The following is a 27,263-nucleotide window of genomic DNA, read 5'->3' on the forward strand; positions in this document are numbered from 1 at the left end:
ATCTTGTTCGTCAGTCTGTGTTGTGTAGAAGAGCAAGGGTGAGAACGTGTCGTGTTGTCTGCTTTCTGTTCCGTGTCTCTGGTTTTATCGTCGTTTTACTGTGTTGTGTGTTGTGTCGTTCTTTTGTTTGTTTCCTAGCACCGGGGTTTTTATCGCTTTCAATACTTTTATAGGCTGCGAGCATCGCGCGACGCTCAATCGTCGTTACACGTTGCGGCGTTCGTAGCTTGAGTCTCTGAGAGCTGATCAGTTTTAGGAAACCCTTATGGAGGTTGCACATCGCGAACGATGTCATCTTGAAGAAATATTAGAATATTCCGAGAGCTACACGTCCTAACAAATTAGTAGCCTGACAGTCGGAGGTCTCTCTGCCTGTCAGGACAATGCGAGCTGCCATATTGAATACTAGAAGAACGTCGGCTACAGCGTTGCTCATTTTTTATAAGAGCTATAAATTTCGACACAAGGAAACACTCATAACTGGGCGTCCTCACTCATGAGGACCCTCATGAAGAAGCCTCACCTCACGACGATGAGATGAGGGTGAGTGAGGCCAGGTCACGCTGAACGTTCCTCACGAGGACAGTCGTGAGGCATTGTCCCTCATGAGGCCAGTCATCGTGAGCGCATCTATACGTGAGGGTACAACGTATTCTGTGAGGAGCCGCACGGATGAGGCCGTGAGGCCTTTCGTGAGGGACCTCACGGATGAGGTCATGAGGCGTTTCGTGAGAGGCGTCAGGGATGAGGTGACGGGCTCGGGCTCCTCTTTGTTGATACCAAACACTAACGTTAAACCTCACTGTGACAGTAACAACTGTCACCAAATTTATCCAAGGACTGCACGAAACCCTATAAACAGTTTAATGCCGCGCAGTATCATTGCTACCAACTACCGATAGAGCAGTTCAACGCCGACGTCTCATCTGAACATGACGGAAAGTTCTTTTGAGGCTCATGTGCCTCCTAGTGACTTCAAGACACGTCAGGCTATCAGGGTATTCACGAGGCGAGGGCTCGCGAGGATGAGAGATCGTGAGACCATGAGGGTCCTCATGAGAAGAAGGTACGTGAGGCCATGAGGGCCCTCATGAAGTGAGGGCACGTGAGGATAAGGACTCGTGAGGCCATGTGGGTCCTCATTAGACGAAAGTACGTGAGGCGCCGTGAGGACATGAGGGCCCTCATGAGGCGAGGACACGTGAGGATGAGGACCCTCATGAGGTGAAGATACGTGAGGTCATAAGTGTTCTGAATAGCCTCATATGAGGTGAAGGCATGTGAGGATGAGGACGGTGAGGCCCCTCGGGATCCCGATGACCTGAGGTGAGGTTTGTGAGGGCAAAATATAAAATGGAATGTGAGGGTGAGGTCGACTGAGGTCTAGTTACTGGTGAGGAAAATTTGGTGAGGGTGAGTGAGCCCAATAAAGTCTGTGCTTCGTGAGGTAAGGGTGAGTGAGGCCGCAGGAAAATGCCCACCTATGTGACGACTTCCAAAGATGTGATGACGACCGCGCGTTAAAACCCACTGAGCCGACGCGATGTGCTTAAAGGAGCATGGAAATCATGTGGAACATATATTTTTTCACCGCTTGATATGAACATACTACTTTCATAAACTGCGACGCAAAACATTTCTTTCGAAAAGCGCGAATTTCCTGAGAAAATTAGTTTGCAAGAATGCGTCCGCGGCGACAGCCTTCCCCAAGCCGAGTCTGGCGTGTGGTGACGTCGGGCGGCCGACCACTTCATTGGCTGCCGGAAGCGTCCGCTCCCCGCCAGAATCGTCTGCTAGCTCCGAAATTGTGGCGACTTACCGACTGAGAAGCTGTTGCTATTTATTTGCGTTTGACATTCACTTGCGTTCTTACATGATTTGTCTCGTACGTTTTGCATAAAACAAGACTGCGGGCAGTGTAAAAGGTGTGGCTAGGCTCTGTGTTGCCGTCACGGCCCGGGTTCAGGTGGATCGTACGCGGTTGTGGTTTCTGTTCCGATTGTGCTGAGGTGTCGTTAATTAGTGAACAATATTGTGCCTGTGTGTGCAGCATATATATGGTACGACTAAATACGTTCCTGTCAGTTGGAGATGTATTCCATGTGCCATTGTTGTATGCTGCGTATGACCATTCAAAAAAGAAAATGCTTATTTGGCCATGTGTTTTGGGGTTTCCCACAGATCGCTAGCAGATGAACTCTACTGGCTTTATTTTGGTATCCGTGTTGTTGTGCTTGTGGAGACGTTGCGCTCCTGCTATCAGTCATGTATATGGTAAGCGCAATGTCACACAGCTATGCATTCATAGGTCCGCTCTTTCGCCTCGGAGATGCTAGTGTCCATGCGGTTCAGAGCCCATATAGTGTTGACCACAACACGGAGAAGTCATGATGGTCGACGACCTCTTCAAATGAAAACATTGGGCACTTTCGCGTCTTCATGACTATGCATTTGTAACCAAGAAGAAGCACTATATTTCAATCCGAATGTTCGTTCACACTTAGCAGCATCACTTACTGCGGTACATTCGCGTAGCGAAATCGAAGCTGGCGGAGCTTATAGGCCCCAACTCCATAAAACGTTTCGTCAAGAAGAGCAGACGTGTCGACTAAAGAGTGTTCAGTACATCACCTGTCCTTTCCACGGCGTCCGATGAACAACAACGCTTCCTGCTCGACCGGCTTGCCGGCGCCGCGACGCAGGAGAAATAACAAAAAAGAAAGAAAAAGACGGCACGGCCATATGACGTCAGCGTCTGGCAGACGAGTAAGGGGGCATTTCTGCCTCGAGATTCAAAGCTCCCTCGCGCTCCAGGATTGCGCGCTACGCTCAAACTTTTTGTTCGAATATGTATCACAAGGCTCAGAATCGTAATTTCTACTTCTCCCGTCATATTTTATTCCGATCATTTCCATGCTCCTTTAAATTAAGAAGAAATGGGCTACCATGTTGCGGAAGAGGTACCGCATTGTTTACGCTGGCGAAATATGTTCATCTCTTGGCTTTATGAGGACGTAAATATGTCGGTAAGTGGCAAAACGACATGTAAACAAAGTCACATGACCTGAAAATGGCGTCTTCTATAGAGACGTGCAACCAGGACAAGATGGCAGTTTTGTCAAAAGCACCCGCTTGAGGGTAGTTACAATGGCTGGTTTGTGTCACCCCTCTGGTCGTACTTCTTGGAGCATCACAGCCCGTCAATTCTAACCCTCGTGGAAGCCGTTGCGAGCTGCCGGCAGCGGTACAACGACGGAAGCAGACGACAATTCCCGACGTGCCTTACGCTCCCTAGGTGGCGCTCATCAAATTTGCACCAACAATCCACTACTTTTGCAGATTACGAGAGGTATCCATGTCAATCCCATCCAACCCACTTGCCACCCAAAATGGCGCTGCCCATGTTGGATAAGGGGGCATATAGTGGGGATAGGCTTCATATTTCAAGACTTTATTGGTCGGAAAGCTGAAAAAGTGCGTGGAGCTTCAGGTATAGGCATGACCCATTAATGGCCAGACTCCCTTTTAATATACGGCTCTGGTCAGGTACTTGCTCCTCTGAAATAAGGTTGCTGTAATGCACTCTTTCAGATGTACTTGTGTGTCCAGTGCAAGTAGAAAAAAATATTTTGATAAGTAAACACGCTTGTCGTGTATCAAGGAACGATCTCTCTGTGATTTTTTCGCTTACAGTTTTTCGTAGTGCAAGGCGATAAGATTTTATTTTAGAATGCGGGGAAGCCGCCGTGAAGGGGGCTCCGCGTTGGCTTGACGGCTTGAATGTCTCCGTAAACGTGGTGCTGTTGCAGTCAACAAGCTGTTCTCTTCTTCTTTGATTATTTGAGATAAACACGTCACCTGAAGAAGCACAAAGGTTATTGTCCGACATCGTAAAGGATGGTACGGGTATTTACATCACCGCCAACGCACGACCACGACATGTACATTGATACATTGATGAATGGTTTGCATTGATCACTATTAGTTCCCGGAAACACCTCGCATGTAGGGTAATGATGTCATTGGGGTGGTTAATCCGCATTTGCATTCCAGCTGTTGCGCGAGAGCTCTGTCGCCCGCGTCTCTACCAGCCGCTGTGCACAACGCTTGGGGAAACAGGAGCCTTTTGTCGTAATTGTGATGCATCCGCTGGGATAGAGAGTTACATTTCGCATGCTACCATACACGAATTTAATACCAAGGTACAAGAACGCACTCCTGTCGCAGGTATTGCACACGCGCGGTGCAGGATTCAATGCATGCACTTCCTGTTTAAGGAAGGGATCTCGAAGACGATTTTCATCTCGGTGTACCCGGGGGAGGGGGGTGAATCCCATATCTACTGGAATTGAGGCTTTTTAGCTTTTCTGGTAGGTATATATTGGTGGTGGTGCAGTATTGTTTTTCTTTTTTTTTGTGTGTGTGTGTGTGTGGTGGTGGTAAAATCCCTGGTGCAACGCTTTGAGCAGCATGCTTGTACAGAAGTAACTTGCAACTGAACACCAAAGCGATAGTGTATTGTAGAAGTAAGTGTTGTTCAAGATTTCAGTGTTCGTCAACATAAATTAGAGACTAGATCCCGACTTTCTTTTGCAGTTCCCAAAACCGAGCGATTGGCATGCATGTCAAGAAATAAGAAACTAAGTGCCAGAACCTTCAGAACCCCACCGTATCCCATCATCAGAGCGTCCTGCACCTCCTTGCACTCACACACACAAAGGTCTCTTAATTGCTTGACACGTACGGAGATAAAACATTCTAAGTCCAGGCTTATGCGACGACCCACATAACGCGCGATTCCAGAAAGATCGCATCCGGCGACTTTCGATTACAGAGCTTCTAACATACTCTTTCCTCCGTACCATTCAAATGTAGCTTTTCGGAACAACGTTTGCTTCCTTTGGGTTATGTTAGCGTGTTAGCGCAGCGGTCGAAGTACGCGCGCACCAGAGAGAGAAGGGCACGATACCCGAGACGGTCGGGGAGAAGCGACGGGTGATTCCGTCGGAGGCATTCGACACTACACCTTTGGCAATGTCAGACGTTTATCTTACGTATTAAAGTTTAGTTTTTTTGTTCTTTTTTTTTTGTCTTCCTATTTCCGATTTCATTTTTACCCGACAGGTAGCTTCCATCTATGAGACAAAATACGAAGTAGCAGAAACTGAAAAAAAATGAAAATAAAAAATAATTGTAGCTGACCAGAAAATATTGACTCGTTACTGGAGACACCGTTGTTTATGCTTATCAAACAAACATTCGTTTTGAACGCTTTGTAATAGAGTATTCCACCACAAGCCGTGCAGGCGATTTCGCGGAGCTAGTACCGGAGGAAACGCGAGCGCCGCGCCGAGGCCAACAATTGACTCGAGGAATTGCGACGTCGTTTTCCAGCGGAGTTCGGTCTCCTTACTTCTCCTCCGTGCTATGGACCCACCTGCGGGCGACTGTCATGTTCATTCGGGGGAGATAATCTGTTTTATGGTCACGGTCTACATTTGAAAAACTCTTTGTACTGCTAATGAGCACAATGCGCTTTCACTCTATCCGCATTCTTCTTCCAATCTTCCCTTGCTTATTCTTTCGCACGCAACATGCCAGTCCGAAAAGCGTCACCATGTTTATTCGGGGGAAAGACATAATGTTCGACATTCCGCTGCCAGGGGCGACGCGAATATGAAAACCGTCCATTGAAGTGGGACTCCGCAACAAAATCACCACAAATGTTGTGGCATATCCGTAATCTCTGGGACGTCAGGAACATGTGTACGAAATATATGTCAAAAACTGCGCAGATTTTACTAAAACGAATTATTACCAAGCGAGCAGTTCGCCTCTTTGAAGCGAGAGGGCGCTGAAAGCAAACACTGCTGACGTCATCCGGAATCCAGCAAGGGAGAAAGTAAGCAGGCGGCAATGCTGGGTTTACTTCACGGAATTCTCCTCCGGACGAACCGCCGTCAGTATATGGATCTCTGTTTTCTGCTCTTCGCATTTCGGTTTGCTATTGTCATCATTTACGAACTAGTATACTTACTCCCGCAAAATTAATGGTAATGTTGTATTCGGTATCAAGGGGGTAATGCGTGTTCGGCATGATGCTCACCTTTTTTTTTTTTTTTTTTGTCGAATCCTTGCGAAGTCTCCCTTGGAGGCCACTCCTCCGTAGGCACGGTGTACTAGCTCATCACAGACAAGTTGGCACCCCGTGGCTGAAATTTTCTCGGCACCTCCCGCACCCCCTACCGGCCGAGCTATTACAACGTTGTTAGAGACGGGCGAGGCTGACAGAGATCATGTTATACAATTGAACACTTTATTCCCAGCGCGTGCCAAAGCAGCTCATCTTCCTCCAGTAGCCTTCAATAAAAATGATATATGGATAGTATTTATTACGTGAATACGCGCCACGGTTGTCGGCTGAGACGGCCGATCACTGTTCCTATGGAACTCCCAACCCTCCACCCCAAGGTGAAAGTCCCATCCAAATCCCTACTGCAAGTGATGTGAGCCACTGTGTACATCACAGCTGAGTTTGTCTCCTTATTTGAGAAAGCCATGAGACGCCGTAATTCGTGACCTGTTCTCGCCATCGGCCATAATTGGGGTTCCGCGCTTTCGGTTTTTATTTTTGGGCAGATTCGGCGTATGTTTTCCGGCGTTCGTTGATTTTCACGAAATCGACGTTTCTTGTAGTGCACATGGTTTCCACGACAGTTATCGGCGAATGGAAATCGCAACCGGCTTTTATTTTTTGGGCGGATTCAGCGTGTTTACGGCGTTTCTCGATTTTCACGAAATCGGCGTTTTTCGGCGTTTCTCATGGCATGTGCATGGCTTTACCCGACAGTTATCGGCGAACAGAAATCACAATGTAATATTTCCGCACGACGCTTATTCAACATAGCGTTGTTCGCATGCGGTGGCGTTTTACAGCTAACGGAAAAATAAACGGACATTTTCCACAACCATCGTATTTCTATACGGTTTTCTGATCTGCATCAACAACTTCCAGGGCATGTGCAGCAATGTATCTTTGTCATGTCCTCCATCTGTATTCGGTGTTTTTCGATTGAAACCGAAAACCCGGAACCCTAGCCGTATAATTCATAATCTGACCCAGAGACCATCAAAATCGTCATCTTCCTACGGTTTTATTTCCCAGTTTAATGCTGACACTAAGTACATGCCACGTGTACTGTGTAGAAGACACACACACACACAAACACACTAACGTTTCCTCTTGACCACCATCTTATGTCTGTGTTCCATGTGACTGGTCAGGTGCTGCTTCTTCATGGCTGCGTAAGGACAGAGGGTACAGTTGAAGGGCCTCTCCCCCGTGTGTCTCCTCTCGTGCAACCTCAGGGTGTCCTTCATCGCGGCGGCGTAAGAGCAGAAGCGGCACTTGAAGGGCCTCTCGCCCGTGTGAGTTCTCTCGTGCGCCACCACGTTCGCCTTCAGCTTGGACGAGCACGGACAGAAGCTGCACAGGTGCAAGGTTGTTTCCCGAGGAATCACTGGCCGGGGTGCGAACAGAGGCGTCCGTTCTTCTGAAACGACGACGTATACAATTAAACGGGGGCAATCTCAAGGAGCCATTTTCACGACATCTATCTGGGAACATGTTTTTTTTTTCCCCCGGAAAACGTCCAATCTTAGCTGGATTAGAGTCACTATATAAGCTACGCTTCAGAGTATCGACACTGAGTTCCAAGAGCGAGCATGCGCCATCTTGTTCCCGCGCCACGCTACCCACGCGCACGATGCCATCTATCGTGCGCGGGTGAAATGTTCCTTTCGTTTGCAAGCAGCAGTTGACGGCCTCGAGCTCACCTTGACATTCTCGGGGCGCTCTGGTTGACAATACATGGATTATCGCACAATAATCATACAGGCTTCTCTATTCCACAGGGAGCATTATGTTAGCCGTCTTTGTTCCTCAAATGGGGATGATATCGGTGTGGTGCGGAAACAAGATGGCGCTCCTACTCTGCCTTGGACCTCAGTGTCGACACTCTGGAAGCTTGTTTAGTGACTCTAAGCTGGATAATAGACCTCTCTCTGTTCCTAAACAAATGACGTCATAGTGTTCGACAGCGCCACCAATTTGGTAGAGTTGAACCACGCTGGAAGCTATAGGGACGAACAAGGTCACGCCCGGAAACCACGGTCCTGAGGGGATTACGAATGCCCCTGAAAAGGACGTGACCTTCGGTCCTACTTTTCTTTCAGTAGGAGGCAGCGGACAAGCGCCCATTCGTGGAACCCAGCCCTCCTTTCTACGTGTTCCAGCCTCAGAACATCAGGGGATGACGGAGCGCTTTCTCTGACGCTGTTCCGTCACTGAAAGTTTATAGCTTTTAAAAACTTCACAGTTAAACTGACCATATTGAAAGCTGTATACTGTCGAGGGCGAGTTATATGCAGGAGTATCACGTCACAAAGCGATTACCAGCTAACGAAGCAGCGTTTACGAAATTACTAGGTCATTTTGACACGAAGTTGACCCATATTTTGATGGATGAATTGATTTTTTTTAAATTATCCAGATGTGAGATCCGACAAAGTTGGGTCAGGCTACTCCAAAATACGTGAATAGAAAACCGATCCCAAAATGACCAACGCAGCTTTAAAAAAACAAGAAAAAAAAAAGCATGGTCCAACTAATGAATGAGCCCAGTAATGAGGTCACAGAAACACGGACACTTCGGATGCTGTCGAGGTCACGATTTAAAAAATTGCATAACTACGTGACTGGACCATATACCACATGGATCTTGGTTATTACATTTTGACCCAAGAATGCTGAATAGTTGAGAAAGGATTACAAATTTTGTTCTGTAGTTGTGTCGCCGAAGATGGAAGGGTCCTTGTGCTCTTATATTGCACTGTTTATCGCTCCCACTGAAAGCACTCTGAAAGTTGGATTACAGAACTACGACTACGAATTTCAAATAACTAAAAAGAGAAGAGCCAGTACATTCACATGGTCACGTTCTACTTTGCCATTCCAATCGGGTAGAACAACGGCTATGTGGGAGTGCGCGAGTCGTCTCACAGCAACGCCGCCGGAACCACGTTTATTCCGTTTAGTGTTGTTCCTATCCACGCTTCAAAAAAGCAAGAACATGCGTCCTAGCGAGATAACGCTCAAAAGAGAAAATAATAATAAAGAAGGGTACGCTCATATATGGACCTCTACCCGAGAAACGTCATCATGACGTTGATAGACAGACCGCAACAGAAACAAATCGGAAGGGGAGGGCTGGATTCCACGAATGGACGCTTGTCCACTACCTCGTATATTGACAGGAAAGTAGGATCGAAGGTCGCGTCCCTTCCAGGGACCATCGTAATCGCCTCAAGACCGAGGCGTTCGGGCGCAACCTCGTTCGCCCCTAGCTTCGAGCGCAGTTCAAGTCTACCAAATTGGTGGCGCTGTCGAACGCTATGACGTCATTTGTTTACAAACAGGGAGAGGTCTATTCCTCATGGCATCACTACTACAGGCTCCAATTCTGGCTGAGGTTCCAATTTACCAGCTCCCGTGTCATAGTGATCGCTTTCCACGCAGAGACTGGGCAATCAGACGGGTTCGATTCCCGTTAGCGCAGTTATTCTGTCTGGGGCTTTCCGGCATACATTCGAGAGCATACTAACCCCCTTTTCCCTTCTGCTTCATGCTGTCCCCCGTTTATAGCCACAGTTACTTCGGGGCGCTAACACGAAAGTCTAGTAGACTTCTGGCACTGACGCGTAAGGGGACGTCAAGCAGCTCGGCTCTGCAGAGCATGCTCCGGCGCATCAGTTAAACGGGTTGCGTGTGCAAAGCGCCCCTGGGTGTCACTGAGTGTTCTTTTCCCGGGACAGTCGTCTTCTGACGGACCAACGGGAGAGGAGTGTGGAGGAGCATTCTGACTTGCGAATAGGAGCGCCACATTCTGCAAAATGAGATGCCCAGTTTGATAAAAAAAAAAAGAATGAGCGCGCTCCGGAGCCGCTACTTAACGCACCGAAGCTTCCACGCTGGCCTGGAAATGAAATTTGGGGAATTACGTGTTCAGACGGGGCATGACTTTTTCTATGCGCCGCAATGAGTCTGTTGAGGTCCCTTTCGTTGTCTGTACTTCTTCGTTACAAGGACGGGATTTTTCTACAGTGGACATGTGGGGATGTTTCGAGAGGGAACTTTCTGCAGCCATAGGGCAATTCTTTGAGACATAAGTGTTGGTATTAACGTTGGAATCTACTGCCACCAGTGAGAGTGCGAATACCTTTACTTGTGTTACGCGTATGAGTGTTATAACGGCGTTCATCCCGTTGTTCCAGCTCCATTCCATACTAGGACCGGGTCGTATTTACACATTTCTAACAATAAGAAAGTCCGTTGCCGTACTCTACACCAGGCTGGACTTATGTTACTTGTGACTAATTTGTACTGAACAGCGAACAACACGCTGCCCCGTACACTACCATATTAAAGAAAAGGAGCACATTTTGGTCACTTAAAGGCGCGGTGAAGAGATACTGAGGATCGCTCGAAACGGTTCACAGGGACAGTCGCACCCGTTTCAGTCCAGTTCAAAACTCCATTTCATTTCCCGTGGACCACGGTATAGAAGATCTCACGCGAAATAGTGGATTAGTTTGTCTGTGATTCGGTGACATGACAAGAACAGACGACAAAAGTTTGGAGTATGCCGGAATTCCCTCTCTGGAAAAACCAGAGAACGTCATTCCCTCAGAACCAATGAGGACGCGGCCCTGAGAAAAGGAATGTCACGCCGACGGCGCCTTTCTCCTCTGAGCGCCGCCCTCTCACTCCTCCCGTTACGGAATGACGTCACGCCGCTGAAGCATTTACGAGGTCAGCGATGATCCTTAATATTCTTTCCTTTAATATTTGTGTACTTTTTAGATAAAAAAAAAGTAGCCGAGTAGATAGTGGGCCGATCCCGAACACAGTGGCATCGGTTTCATTGATGGGTTTCCGGGGGCGACCGTGCCTTTAATTAATCCAGAACTCTATCGGGAGCGAATGTGCAAAAAATTTCCGCGGGACGATGTCTTATCTCCGCGCCGTTCAATTTACGAGGAACCGGGAAAAATCATCGTGGTGTGAAGCGGTGTAATCTCGGCGTAGGCGCGATTCGATCTGCTGCCGTGACGTAGACAGTATAGTGCGACATAAAAACTGCGTAACGAGACATTAGCACGACCATCTCTATAGGCCTGTTGCGCTCAAGTTTGCCCGGCGACGCGAGCGCCAATCGGGACCCAAGCGGGAGCGGGAGCAGTGACTGGTCCGCACAGCCAGGCAGCAAAGCATGTATCGTGGTTAAATATGCCGCCTTTCAGATTGCCAACGCACGGCAAACCACAACACAAATCGGGAACACAGTACTGTTGCGTCGTCGGCTACCATAACCAGATTCCAAAACGTCAAAAAATAAGGTTTTGTCGCTTCCTCGGAAAACCTTGGGAGACAGAAAGGCGGAAAGCGTTAATTGCGTCTGTACACCGTAAAAACGCCGCGAAGTTTCCGCTCTCCATTCCGCCTGGAGATAGTGTAGAGCTATACCCAAACCACTTGCGGTAGAAATTTACTTGGATATATCACAAATTCTGCCAACCAGTTATTACTTTCTAACATAACGCATGCAGATTAGAGGGAAATATGAAAGGCTTACTGTAGGCATACTCCCGCCAGTTCTTCTTATTGCTATGTTCGAGGGTCTTCGTGCAGTGTGACGTTTACTTCGAAAAAAGCAATGACCTTCCTTACTTATTACTTACTTACTTATGTTCTCCAAGAGACCCGCCATGAAGCTACCCCCTGGCATTTTTGTTAGAATGCTATAATGGAACACCGTGCGTGTCCCTCTCATGACCTTTAGGAGATCAAATAGATTCTCCTTTTGCTCTCCCGTTACTACGTTGTCGAAAATGCCGTTCAGAACCTCTTTACAGTCCCTCTGTTCAGACTCAAGGACCTCAGCGAGTGGACAACTATGCCTGGGTACGCGTGAATGATATCACCAGGCGGTTTTTTTTTTTTTTTTGCAACGGGGAGACATTTGGTTGATATACCTGTACAGGTAAACATTACACAAACAAGGAGAAATATATCAGGTGCAAGCTGTTTATTACCAAGAGCAAAGCATTGTTTTGAGGCACCGTACTAGGTACACGGTACAATACTGGTTGATGAAACATATAAAATGCTGAAGAATTACCATAAACAGAATAGCCAACGACCAACGATGCAGCAGGGTACAGCAGCAGCATTCAGTAGAGAAAGATCATTGGCAAATGATCAACGATGCAGCAGAGGTGATTGAAGCCTCGTCAGCTCTAACAATACAATATGAAAGATCCATGACTTGAAAACCCGAGACGAGGTAGGGACAAAAACAGACAAACACAAACACAAAAACTGTGTTTGTCTGTTTTTGTCTACCTCGTCTCGGGTTTTCAAGTCATGGATCGTCACCACCAGCTCGCTTGCTACCTAACTTTCCTTTCGGTACAATATGAAAGGTCTGCACCCGAGCTCCGGTCTAAAGGAAAGCACATTGTCCACATTATACATACGAACTCGGAAATAAGTCGGTGATACACTTTGTCATGTCACGCCTGCGGCTTTGAGCTTGGCTTGCCCCTCTTTTGTGGCTGCCCGTACATGTCGCGTCTTCTTCCTTGTTCAGGTAGCAGCAGACTGCTGCCGCGTGCTTACATTTTCCCGCAATTCCCGCATTACAGGTACACGACACAACATAAACTGTTTACTGGCACTTGGACACCTGTGATGGAGAGGTACCGAAATCGAGTTAAATCAACTTTCAGTGCGTGTAAAATGTGCATTCAATGTTTTTCTGATCAGGTATATCATTTTGATGTACAGTTAACAAATATTACGTACGATCACGCCGACTCACCTCGAACCGGACGTTATAAACCACGCTGTCCTTCACTTCTTCCGAAATGCACTTCGCTTTAACGACGATTTCGTTACCGTCCGATGCTTCGTCGACGCCGGAAACATTGACTAGTAACTGGCTCTTCGAAAGGTGTGATTCTCTGAAAAAATCGTCAATGGCCTCCAGCTTTTCAAACCCACGCAGGATGCGATACATTGCTCGCTTGCGCCAGAGCGAAACCCGTGAAACCGAAACACTCTTGAGTGCGGACCATTGTTTCGATTTGCTTCCACATGCGGCGCTATCGTCCGCTGATCGCAACGCCGTCTGGCCGAGAGCTACAGGCCCATAACACACGACCATAACACTCGCCCGTTCGACTATGGGAGTTCCGTGCGCGCCTCGAGGAACGGAAGTGCCATATTTACGCGCGGAGCTCCCGCCAGGGGCGCCACTTGCGGGACCCAGAAGAGCGCCTGTTGTAGCTCACCTGTGTGCAATATGAGTGGGCCTTGTGGTTAATTCTTCCAGCGTACATGTTTGTGTATTGTCGCAGGTTCTCTGTTCTTGTAGACCTAAGGGTTCTGAAACTAAATACTCAGAAATAGGCTGTGCTCTGAAGCGCAGGTGGCATGTAAAACTGTGAAACTCGCGCACTATGTACCGTACAGTAGCCACGTTGCCACGTCTGAGAACTTTGCGCTTTGCGCCGATTCTAAAGTCTTCGGCCTTGAAATGCCGAGAACACGCAGAGTTCGAGCTAGCATGCAGGCGAAAAACGATTTTAGATGGAGAGTTTTTCTCGGTTGTTGCAGACAATGGTCGCGGCTGATTACTTTGTTGTACCAAGCATCTTCATCAAATTTAATGCAAGCCTTTGCTCATCGGCACCAGTGAAGATGATGTTCTCCTTTGCGAATCTGATTGTACGGCCGAACACAACAATTCTAAGTGATGCAGTCAAAAACTTCTAATATTAAAATTACGGTGATAATCTAACAAGTAAATGCTATTTTTCTTTGCTGACTAGTTGTTATGTTCATCGTTATCTGTAATTCCAGATGACATCTTCATCACAGTATTTATGGCACTAGTTACGGCATTTAAATACTGTATATTTTATATTTAAATACTCCTATCGAAAAGTATTTATGAAGAGTATTTAAACAACCCTTTCAACAAAGTATTTTGTATTTATATTTAAATATCAAAAAAATGCATTTATGTCCACCTCTGGTCGGAGGCCACGGTTCGGAGGCCAGCTTCGTTTTTCTTTTTTTTTTTTCAGAGAGAGATGCGTAAAAGATACTCAGCTATATTAGATAAAACTATTATGGTACACACTGCGATCCAAAAAGTGCACCCTATATATGAAATGAAACAATCGCAATTCGCAATGAAGTTACTGGTGTCAAGACGCCGCGATATATTTCGAGCCACTTCTCCCGTAAGACAGCATTTGAACTCGTGGAATGAAATACTTGTGTTCGACACTGCTTTCTTCGGCTTGCAAAGCGGGAAGGTGCAGTACATCATCACATCTGCACCATGCACAAACCATGCACTGGAGACAAACACTGTCCACCGCGTGAAAAATAGCAAGAACCAAGCGCGAATGACGGCAGCAACGGTATCCGCATAGCATGCGTCGTCTGCCGAGGGTCCCGTATTCAGCGCCACAAACGCGCGGCGGCCGCTTGGCGAAACTACATCAGCGGCGCTCGGGCTAGGTGCGAGTGTGATGATCGTGTATTATAGAGATAGTCGTGTTCCAGACTGTATTGGACCCCTCGAACCCCCTTCTGCCCGTGGGCATCGGTACGCATTATGCCTGATAAACCTCTGCACGCGATGGCCCGAGGTTATACCACTCCGTTCTTTGACAGCCGGGGCTACATGTCATGCGCTGATTGATGTGTTCGCGCGGTACGGCACGCCCGAGCGTGTGTGTTGTGATCAGGGAACGAACTTCACCAGTAAGCTAACGCAAGAGTTAACCGAGAGGATGGGAATTAAAGTTAGGTTCTCGACCCCTGATCACCCACAGAGTAACCGCATCGTCCAACGGCGGAATGGCACTTTCAAGGCTATGCTACGGCATGTCGTAGCAGACGAAGGCAGAGAGTGGGACCGCTACGTCTCATGTCTCTTGTGCGCATATCGGAAGGTACCCAATGAAGTTATTGGGGTGTCGCAGTTCCAGCTAATGTTTGGCAGGGTTCCGCACGGTCCCCTTCATATCCTGTAGCAGACATGGACGGGCAACTGGACGCCACTAGCAGGATTGCCGGCTGGGGAATATTTAAGTCAGCTTCGAGAACGCATGGCAGAAATGACAAAGCAAGTGTCGGAGAGGGTAGGACACATACAGAACACATATGCAAGTAAATATAACATGCGAACCCGCGCGAAGGAGTTCCAACCCGGGGAGAAAGTGTTAGTACTAGATCACGAATCCGCAAACAAGCTGAAAGCGAAATGGAAAGGACCAGCGCAGGTCAAAGAGAGGGTCAGACCCGACAGCTACAGGCTGAAAATGCCCGATGGAAGCGAACGATGGGTGCACGCAAACAAGTTGAGAAGCTACGTCGCTCGCGTTGACGCGGTTGGCGTTATCTTCGGGGAAGATACAGAATTCCGAGAAATAAACATGATACCTGTTCCCCATCCGCAAGAAGATCCGAAGATGTCGAGAGAATCCGCGAGCCAAATGAACCGCGAGCAAAGGCAAGAAATTGAGGAATTAGTGTCCGAATACAGAGACGTATTCAGTGAAAGACCAGGAAAATGCCGCGTGGAGACTCATCATATACGCTTAGTTCTGGGAGCTAGGCTAGAAAGAGGTCCACTGTACAAAGTACCCATCGCATTACGAGGGTAAGTAGAAAGACAGGTTGTATATACCCGATAGAGAGTCGCGCACCCGATTGCGTGCGTATCTAAAAAGAACGTCACCATGCCCATGTGCGTAGATTATAGACGATTGAGTGCGGTTACAGAGCAGGATAGGTTCCCTATGGAAAACATAACAGAGCTGGTCTATACAGTGGCCAAGTCGCGCTTCATATCTACTCGATACGACTCCGGGATATTGGCAACTACAAGTTGACCCAGAATCTCAGAAATACACGGCATTTGCCACCCCACTAGGGCTGTTTGCATGCAAGGTAATGCCCTACGGGCTTCGGAACTCCGCTGCCACGTTCCAGCGAGTGATGATTGAGCTGTTGAGCGATCACAGGGAATATACATGTGTGTATAATGATGACATCGCGATGCATTCCAACTCCTGGGAAGGGAGCCTAAAGTAAAGTATTTAGGTCACTGTGTAGGCTCCGGTAATCATTCGCCGGACCCGGAGAACGTCGCAGCCATCCTCAAGCTCAAGCCACCGACTGACAACAAAGGCTTGAGGAGCACTTTAGGAATGTTTAATTACTACCGTGATTACATACCTAACTACTTCGAAATCGTATTCCCGTTAACTAACCTGACGAATCGGCGCATACCGAACAAGCTGCCGTGGAACGCCGAGGCTGACAAGGCGTTTGAATTGATCAAGGAGTTGTTGGCTAAAATCCCAGAACTGGCGCCCCCTGATCCGCAACTTAAATACACCTTGACGACTGGCGCGTCTGAAAAATCCGTAGGTGCATGCCTATCTCAACGAGTGGATAGCAGGGAAAGATCCATCGCGTTTCTAAGCAAAAAGCTGTGTGACGCCCAATCAAAATGGTCCACGATTGTGAGGGAAGCTTTTGCTGTAGTATGGGCACTCGGGCGTCTAGACACGTGGCTGTTCGGGACAAAGATAAAGCTGCTTACTGATCATAATCCCTTAGCGTATATTGCGCACTCTGCTCCTAACAGTGCTCGCGTAACGCGGTGGTCCCTCGCACTCCAGAAGTACGGCCTGGAGATCTCCCACATAAAAGGATCAGACAACAAATGCGCTGATGCACGATCACGCTTAGACTCGTAGTGGGCCACCTTGGCTACATCAGACATGGTGAGGTTCTAACGGGCACTACGTAAAGGAGCCTGCCTGGTGTATTATAGACTGTGATGACTTGATTATGGTTACACTACCGCAGCAACGTGAATTATTAGTAGCGTACATATGCCCATAGCTGATACTTTGTAAACATTTGATTGTGCAGAAACCTTCCTCTTGTGTATCAGGTGTTGCACTTCCCAGAGTCCCGTGCAATACATTTCAGGGGGGAGGTGTTGGTTTCTGTGATCCCTTCACACAATCCCTTTTCTTGGTAACCACACACATGCCATGGTTCGTCTCAAGGGGATTACGCCGCTGGCCTCGCGCAACCGGTTCTCCAGTGTCCCGCGGCCTAGTTCTGACCTCAGATCTCGGAACTCCGGAAATCGCTGGAGGCCATCGCCTTTGTTGTGCCCCGAGAGTAACTGGACTTTCGCGGTGAGCGTCGCCTTTCTCACGGCATTGTATATTTGTAAATATAGCATGAAAGCAGAGCTGCTAGATTAGTGAATGTATATATTCTTGGAATATCCGTGCACGTGGCCCCTGGATGCGTGGGAATGTTGTCACGTGACAGATAATTGACGGATGTATAAAAGCGAAAGTGTTTGTTTGTTTGGGGTCTTTGGATTGGAGCCGGACCTGTAATAAACGTCGTTATCTCCACGCCCGTGCCTGGCCTGCTCTCTGCACTCCGCAACGGACCTGCGGCGCACCCAACCACGACTCTTCACGGCAACCTCTTCCCGCAATGACACCCGCATCATATCTAACTGACAGCAAAAATAAAATCACCGATTCCGCTACTCGATATGTGTGCACGTTTTACCAGGCTCGAACGAAACAAAAATAACGGTACTGATGGATGAGGAAACAACGGAAGCTGGGGTGCCCCTTGCTTTGAGGAATACCCTGACTTCACTTGAGAAAAGAGAGCTATATGGAAAAGCGCCCGCAGAACTCGCGCAACGAGCGAAAATAGCGCACTTTGGCATATTTTTCACTACGGCGGACACACACACACGTAAATGGGATGAGTAGTATAGTTTAATACGGCTTAATAACGGTGCCGGCATAAGAACCGAGCGGCATAAGAACCGTGCGCTATAACGACATCCTTTTTCTAATCCAAGATGGCCGATTCTAAGCCAACACAATCCAGTTCTAAGCCAACACAATCCACTTGTAATCCAAGCACGAGTCAAATCCAAAGCCATCTGATTGGCCGCCATTAGCCCCGCCCACTTCACGTTGATTGGCCACCGCGCCCCCAACTGATCTTTGAATGGCTGACCGTAGATCCGCTCCTTTATGCTAATTAGTTGGCTTGGCTCCGCCCAGTTCACACTGAGCGGCCTGTGCTAAGCCTTGACTGATCATTGATTGGTTGACTGTAGCTCCGCCCCCCTTATGCTAATTACTCGGCTCTGCCCCCACTTCACACGCTGATTGGTGCACGCGTATCGCTGACCACAGCTCCGCCCCTTTATGCTAATTAACCGGCTCCGCTGATTGGTCCATTCTAAGCCTACTGATCACTCTCCCAGCCGCCGCCGCACGCCCCGCTGCGGCCTCAAACTTACCCGGGTTGGCCCGCCGCCGCCGCCAGATGGTGCGCGGGTCGCTCGCCGGCGGCTTCATCTCAGATGTTCAAACTTACCTTGGGGCGTCCGCCCACTTCATGCTGATTGGTTCATTCTAAGCCTACTGATCACCCTTCCAATGTAAGCCTGCCGATTGGCCCGTCTAAGCCCACTGACACTGGATGGTGCAACCCTTTACTGGCTCCGCCCACTTCACGCTGATTGGTCCATTCTAAGCCTACCGATGGCTGGCCCTGATTGGTCCACGCTAAGCCTACTGAACGGTGATTGGCTTACCTGTCGCTCCTAAGCAGCTTCAGATAAGACACACACGACAATTGTTGATTTCAACCTTTATTTGGTACAACAGCCTCCTGGTTCAGCTGTGGGTATAGGTTCAGCTGCATCAGAGAGATCATTGGTCTATGTGGACATCTCTCACGCTCACTCAGCTCCCTCGGTAGATTCCAACTGTTATTGGTTCATCTGACTGTGCACGTGGCCGCTCACCCAGCTCCTTATCGGTTCTAGTTGGTCACAGCTCCCTCATAGGCTCCAACTCCGATGGGTCCATCTAACAGCAAGTGGTTACTGCTATTGATCCATTGAACTGCAAGCCACTCATTGGTCACTCACACTCATCTCTAGACGAGATAAATTTAACTGTGGAACTTTTACCATAAGATAACTTTAGCGGGGGGGCTGGTAGGCTCCAACGGCTATTGGCCCGCGCCTCCACCCATTGGTTCACAACGCGCATGCTCTGACGGCGCCGAAGAAGCCTACTGATCACTCTACCAGCGCTCTGATTGGCCGCTACCAATTGGCCCTCGTTCTAAGTCCACTGACACCAGATGGCGCAACTCTTCACCAGCTCTGCCTACTTCATGCTGATTGGTCCATTCTAAGCCTACTGACTTCTAAGCCGAACCACGCTAAGCCTACTGATTGTCCCTTCACACCAAAGCCTACCGGTGTCTGGCCCTGATTGGTCCACGTTAAGCCTACTGAACAGTGATTGGCTAGCCTGTCGCTCCTAAACCACAATGCAGCAGCTTCAGACAAGACACACGACAATTGTTGATTGCAAACTTTATTTGGTACAACAGCCTGTGGGTTGGTTCAGCTGCGTCAGAGAGATCCCGGTCATCTCTTGCGCTCATTGGTCACTCAGCTCCCTCGATAGACACCATATGGCTCATCTAACTGCAAGTGCTCATTGGCCCATCTGACTAGAGCTCCCTAACAGGCTCCAACTGCCCATGCCTCCATCCGCGACTGCTCACTGGCTCACAATGAAACTTTTTCACATGCTCTGCCCTACACTGACAAGAGATGGCACCACTTGTCTTTGCAAAGATGGACAGCTGCCATTGCATTGGTGACTCATTTCTATCCAACTGGTTCTAGAGAGCCAGCGTTCTGAACAGCTTACATGCCACCGCCTGTTCACGTAGACGCAGTTGAAAAAAAAAAAAAAAACATTTTCAGGGTACACATCTCAAAACACGCTCCACACAAGTAAAGTTGGCTTCCCCCGGTTGCATGCCTGCGTTAGGTGAAGCCCGTCCCATCTGGCTGCTCACTGGTTCACAATGAAACTTTTTCACATGCTCTGCCCTACACAGACAAGAGATGGCGTCGCTTGTCTGCAGCTGCCATTGCATTGGTGACTCATTTCTATCCAACTGGTTCTAGAGAGCTAGCGTTCTTAACAGCTTACATGCCGCCGCCTCCCGCTATTCACATGGCCACAGTTGGAAATGGGAAAAATTTTTTTTTCAGGGTACACATCTCAAAACACACTCTACATGAGTAAAGTTGGCTTCCCCCGGTTGCATGCATGCGTTAGGTCAAGCCCACCCCCTGAGAACAGGCTTAGTGTCGTTTAGGATGTGTGTGCTTTGCAGTTCAACCTAAAAATTGTTTCAATCAAGCAGAATGGCAAATGACGCAATGAAGCGCGTTCATTCTTGAGAACGAATTTTGTGACAGAACATAAACAAAACAAAACATTTCAATGTGCAAAAAACTCGTCGTGATGCTAATCAGGGAAGCCAGCACGCGTTCGAAATAAGCAAGAAGAAGCACATGATCGAGAAAACAACGATAGTTGATGCTGTGCAGAGAAGCTGGTTTGAGGGAAAAACAGCTTGTATGATCAACAAACCCCATAGAGCTTAGGCCTGTTTTTATTTTAGACAGCGCGCATTCAACACGCGAAACTGAAACGCGTGGACAGCTCACGCGATTTTAGCCTGCCCATATCGGCGTATATTGCAATTTTTCACCTGAGAGGCATGCACACACCGTTATCACGTAGCTATGAATACACACACACACACACAATACAATTTTGAATGCGTAATCTGCGCGACGCACGAGCTCAACATGCGCCCGACACGCCAAACTATCGCGCGCCTTCCCGGTTTACAAATCTACATCACGTCGCAAACGTAGCCGACGTGTATTTCACGCGACACACCTCCGCGTTCGCACGAGCACTACTGAAGAAATATAAATATAGGATGATCGCACTCAATCTTAAAAGGCAGACTCAACCCAAGCTGAGTATGAAGAAACACAATTGCTCTCCAGAACATTACGTGCAAACATAGCCAGCGCACGCAGAGCACAACTGGAAGCACCATTAGAAATATTAGGATAGTCGCATTATGAACAGGTTCATCTCGGAAAAAAATGTGCTCACCTTCGCTGACGGCATGCAGCAATATCTGAAACATGCGGGCAGCTCACGCGACTTTAGCCTGCCCATGTCCGCGTATATTGCGGTTTTAGACTTCAACATAAGAAATTAACTAAATCAAGCACAGTGATGCTATGTCGTGACTGACGCTTATTAAACAATGCTATGCAGTGAAGCTTCGCACGTACTCAATGTTAAAAACGGACACTCAACCCAAAACTGAGTATGAAGAAACACAATTTCAGATTGCTCTCTCCCAGAACACCCCGTGCACCTCCGCGTTCCTTCTCTATACTGGAAGCAGCAATATTAAGATCGTCGCACTATGAACAAGTTCATCTCATCAAAAGAAAGGGCTTACCTCATCACACCGGTATTACGCACGTAGACTCTTGTCGCGCGACGCGCTACAGCAGGGTAGGGAAACACGGCCGCGTGGACAGCTCACACGATTTTAGCCCGCCCGCGCACACAGGCTCAACATGCGCCGACACACCAAAATGCCGCGCGCACCTTCCTGGTTCACCACTTACCGTGCCAGCCGCACGGAAAACTTGATAGCCGAAACACAGGCGCATAATATAACCCTCCGGTTGGGACCATCTCTTTTATATCAGTGCTCGCTCGTTTCCGCAAGGTTGCAAGCCCGAGAAATTGGGTCACCTTGAAGATGAGCCATCTGTTTTATATCAAAACGCACTTCATGGCCAAACTCTGCGGCGGACCCTAGCGGAAAAAAATGTTGCGTCAAGGTGATGTAACGAGAAACTGGGTCACCTCGTAAATCATGTTTTCCGAGGCCGCACGTATTAAAACCAGTGATCACACCACGCTATGAGAAGGAAAAAAAATATCCCTATGAGTCCACCTGCTCATTGCCGAAACAAGCACCGAGAACAAAGGGTTCGCTTATGCAGTTTCCAAGAGGTTCCAAATGTCCCTCGCAGCTAACGGGCGCGCATCACGGGCACGATTGTGTAAACAAAATCGCACCACCCTCCAAGGGCGCATTTGAGTTCCGTCCGTCGGTCGACTCTGGGTTAAGCGCACAACGAGGAAGATGAGGAAAGTTTTCAGTTCATTCGGCAGTATTTCCTGTTTTTAGGAGGGAAAATTCTGTGTTGTGTGATGGAGACGCTATATAGATAGGTGATAAGGAGAAGGATTATATAGCACGTACTCATCGACTAAGCGAGTATAGTTTGTGGAGAGCGCCACGCTATTTTAAAGTAATTTTATATCATATCCCAAACGTTCTGCGCGATCAAACGGAAAGAAGAAAACCGTTTCACGCATCACGGTGCGTGCGCGTGCTCAAACAAGTTCTGGCTATTAGTAAAAGAAGTAGTTTTGGGTTCCCAGGCGGGTGTTTCCAGCGCATCAGGCAACAACGTAAACTGTTCTGCGCGATCAAACAAGTCCCGCTCCAACGCGCGTACCATATCATAACTTGTTTCAGCGTGCTCAAACAAGTTCTGGCTTTTGTGGTCGTATGATGGTGCAGATTTGTAAGAAACACTGAAGAGAGTCAAGGATGATCCTCCGACATGAGAAAAGTGATGAGCAGCGACTTGACAACCGCGAAACTGCGAAGCCTCAGTGTGTCGTGTGAGATGGATCAGTTCGTATGCAAACGCATGCTGGCAGATTTACAACGCCTACACAACTTTTTAAATGGACACGGAGAAGAGAGTGATTTTAGTGACATTTTGAGAGATATTCCCGTGCGGAGTACTCATAAAATAAGACAGTTTGTGAGATACAAGTTGCAACTGCTGGAGCGATATAGAAACGGAGAACCCATCGACGAGACAATCATAAATGCCGGGTTTTCCATCCCCGTGGTGCGCGACTACTGGAAAAAGAACCACACGAGCTTGGACATTACCGTCATCGAGGGAAATGAACGTGTTGTCTCCACGTTAGAAGACATCCTCGCTAAAGTGTTGTGAATACAGTGTTTAGCAGTACCGCGGGGTCTCTATGAAGCTTTCATCGGGAAACGATTCACCACCATCGACAGGGTAGACGATGCCATGGACGAGATCCTACGAGTATACCACGAAATTGAGCTAGAAAAAGGAGATGCGGACCTATTCATGATAGCACGCGAAGTCCTAAAGAGATACGGCTACAGAGACATCGCGGGCATAGATATTCTTCAAGCTCTTCATCTGCTGCACGTCTTAGTTTACCTCCGGAATGAATGCTGTCGTATCATGTACGAACCGGATGGCTGCCCCCTAAAGATCGAGTGAAACAGAAGAAGAAAAGGCGTCTTTGACGAGCAACCGATTGGAGTGCGGTACAAAATAAATAAATATTTTGTCAACACAGTTGTCCGTTTGTATGACTGGATAGGAAAAGCACGATATTTCTTGCATTTTTCTAAAGATATAGATTAAAAAGTTGTGCATATACTCACACATACTATACAAGATATATGATTGTGGATTAATTGCTAAAATTTATCGATCCACATTCAAAAGAAGTGGTGACTACCACACATCAGTAAAAGTTTAATCACAATTTGAACAAGTGTTGCGATTTATGATCAGTGTTGTAGAATGTGTAATTTCACAATACGCAAGCTTTAATTCGCTCACTTTGACGAGCACTCTTTCACGATGACAGAGAATTTAATCCAATGGATTGATATTTTCTATATACACTATAACATAATGCGAATTCTTTACGTCGTGGATATTAAAAGTTACGAATATTTTCCGAATGAAATTTACTTAAAACTCGAAGAAAGGGTCACCCGCGTCGACGAAGACGTTTCGGCAACACGCCGGGCCGCGTTTCCCCAATGCCGTACCCGAAACCGAACGCGATTCTGCGCCCGACGCGTTAACGCGGTACCGCACGCGTGCGTGTTGCTTTTTGCGGAAACGTCTTCGTCGACGCGGGTGACCCTTTCTTCGAGTTTTAAGTAAATTTCATTCGGAAAATATTCGTAACTTTTAATATCCACGACGTAAAGAATTCGCATTATGTTATAGTGTATATAGAAAATATCAATCCATTGGATTAAATTCTCTGTCATCGTGAAAGAGTGCTCGTCAAAGTGAGCGAATTAAAGCTTGCGTATTGTGAAATTACACATTCTACAACACTGATCATAAATCGCAACACTTGTTCAAATTGTGATTAAACTTTTACTGATGTGTGGTAGTCACCACTTCTTTGAATGTGGATCGATAAATTTTAGCAATTAATCCACAATCATATATCTTGTATAGTATGTGTGAGTATATGCACAACTTTTTAATCTATATCTTTAGAAAAATGCAAGAAATATCGTGCTTTTCCTATCCAGTCATACAAACGGACAACTGTGTTGACAAAATATTTATTTATTTTGTACCGCACTCCAATCGGTTGCTCGTCAAAGACGCCTTTTCTTCTTCTGTTTCACTCGATCTTTAGGGGGCAGCCATCCGGTTCGTACATGATACGACAGCATTCATTCCGGAGGTAAACTAAGACGTGCAGCAGATGAAGAGCTTGAAGAATATCTATGCCCGCGATGTCTCTGTAGCCGTATCTCTTTAGGACTTCGCGTGATATCATGAATAGGTCCGCATCTCCTTTTTCTAGCTCAATTTCGTGGTATACTCGTAGGATCTCGTCCATGGCATCGTCTACCCTGTCGATGGTGGTGAATCGTTTCCCGATGAAAGCTTCATAGAGACCCCGCGGTACTGCTAAACACTGTATTCACAACACTTTAGCGAGGATGTCTTCTAACGTGGAGACAACACGTTCATTTCCCTCGATGACGGTAATGTCCAAGCTCGTGTGGTTCTTTTTCCAGTAGTCGCGCACCACGGGGATGGAAAACCCGGCATTTATGATTGTCTCGTCGATGGGTTCTCCGTTTCTATATCGCTCCAGCAGTTGCAACTTGTATCTCACAAACTGTCTTATTTTATGAGTACTCCGCACGGGAATAGCTCTCAAAATGTCACTAAAATCACTCTCTTCTCCGTGTCCATTTAAAAAGTTGTGTAGGCGTTGTAAATCTGCCAGCATGCGTTTGCATACGAACTGATCCATCTCACACGACACACTGAGGCTTCGCAGTTTCGCGGTTGTCAAGTCGCTGCTCATCACTTTTCTCATGTCGGAGGATAATCCTTGACTCTCTTCAGTGTTTCTTACAAATCTGCACCATCATACGACCACAAAAGCCAGAACTTGTTTGAGCACGCTGAAACAAGTTATGATATGGTACGCGCGTTGGAGCGGGACTTGTTTGATCGCGCAGAACCGTTTACGTTGTTGCCTGATGCGCTGGAAACACCCGCCTGGGAACCCAAAACTACTTCTTTTACTAATAGTCAGAACTTGTTTGAGCACGCGCACGCACCGTGATGCGTGAAACGGTTTTCTTCTTTCCGTTTGATCGCGCAGAACGTTTGGGATATGATATAAAATTACTTTAAAATAGCGTGGCGCTCTCCACAAACTATACTCGCTTAGTCGATGAGTACGTGCTATATAATCCTTCTCCCTATCACCTATCTATATAGCGTCTCCATCACACAACACAGAATTTTCCCTCCTAAAAACAGGAAATACTGCCGAATGAACTGAAAACTTTCCTCATCTTCCTCGTTGTGCGCTTAACCCAGAGTCGACCGACGGACGGAACTCAAATGCGCCCTTGGAGGGTGGTGCGATTTTGTTTACACAATCGTGCCCGTGATGCGCGCCCGTTAGCTGCAAGGGACATTTGGAACCTCTTGGAAACTGCATAAGCGAACCCTTTGTTCTCGGTGCTTGTTTCGGCAATGAGCAGGTGGACTCATAGGGATATTTTTTTTCCTTCTCATAGCGTGGTGTGATCACTGGTTTTAATACGTGCGGCCTCGGAAAACATGATTTACGAGGTGACCCAGTTTCTCGTTACATCACCTTGACGCAACATTTTTTTCCGCTAGGGTCCGCCGCAGAGTTTGGCCATGAAGTGCGTTTTGATATAAAACAGATGGCTCATCTTCAAGGTGACCCAATTTCTCGGGCTTGCAACCTTGCGGAAACGAGCGAGCACTGATATAAAAGAGATGGTCCCAACCGGAGGGTTATATTATGCGCCTGTGTTTCGGCTATCAAGTTTTCCGTGCGGCTGGCACGGTAAGTGGTGAACCAGGAAGGTGCGCGCGGCATTTTGGTGTGTCGGCGCATGTTGAGCCTGTGTGCGCGGGCGGGCTAAAATCGTGTGAGCTGTCCACGCGGCCGTGTTTCCCTACCCTGCTGTAGCGCGTCGCGCGACAAGAGTCTACGTGCGTAATACCGGTGTGATGAGGTAAGCCCTTTCTTTTGATGAGATGAACTTGTTCATAGTGCGACGATCTTAATATTGCTGCTTCCAGTATAGAGAAGGAACGCGGAGGTGCACGGGGTGTTCTGGGAGAGAGCAATCTGAAATTGTGTTTCTTCATACTCAGTTTTGGGTTGAGTGTCCGTTTTTAACATTGAGTACGTGCGAAGCTTCACTGCATAGCATTGTTTAATAAGCGTCAGTCACGACATAGCATCACTGTGCTTGATTTAGTTAATTTCTTATGTTGAAGTCTAAAACCGCAATATACGCGGACATGGGCAGGCTAAAGTCGCGTGAGCTGCCCGCATGTTTCAGATATTGCTGCATGCCGTCAGCGAAGGTGAGCACATTTTTTTCCGAGATGAACCTGTTCATAATGCGACTATCCTAATATTTCTAATGGTGCTTCCAGTTGTGCTCTGCGTGCGCTGGCTATGTTTGCACGTAATGTTCTGGGAGAGCAATTGTGTTTCTTCATACTCAGCTTGGGTTGAGTCTGCCTTTTAAGATTGAGTGCGATCATCCTATATTTATATTTCTTCAGTAGTGCTCGTGCGAACGCGGAGGTGTGTCGCGTGAAATACACGTCGGCTACGTTTGCGACGTGATGTAGATTTGTAAACCGGGAAGGCGCGCGATAGTTTGGCGTGTCGGGCGCATGTTGAGCTCGTGCGTCGCGCAGATTACGCATTCAAAATTGTATTGTGTGTGTGTGTGTGTA

At 47.6% G+C, this 27,263-nt stretch overlaps 1 protein-coding gene across 1 annotated transcript; it reads right to left on the reverse strand.

Annotated features, from left to right (window-relative positions):
- Nucleotides 1–7,230: 7,230 nt before the first annotated feature.
- Nucleotides 7,231–13,139, reverse strand: LOC135370493 (DNA-binding protein Ikaros-like). The gene is made up of 3 exons (XM_064604254.1): nucleotides 12,942–13,139; nucleotides 11,804–11,978; nucleotides 7,231–7,553 (listed from the first exon to the last, which is right to left on the reverse strand). The coding sequence occupies exons 1-3, from the start codon at nucleotides 13,137–13,139 to the stop codon at nucleotides 7,231–7,233; spliced, it is 696 nt and encodes a 231-aa protein (XP_064460324.1).
- Between the last annotated feature and the right edge of the window lie 14,124 nt (nucleotides 13,140–27,263).

The sequence above is a fragment of the Ornithodoros turicata genome, chromosome 10 (genome assembly GCF_037126465.1).
Source record: "Ornithodoros turicata isolate Travis chromosome 10, ASM3712646v1, whole genome shotgun sequence".
Lineage (NCBI taxonomy): Eukaryota > Metazoa > Arthropoda > Arachnida > Ixodida > Argasidae > Ornithodoros > Ornithodoros turicata.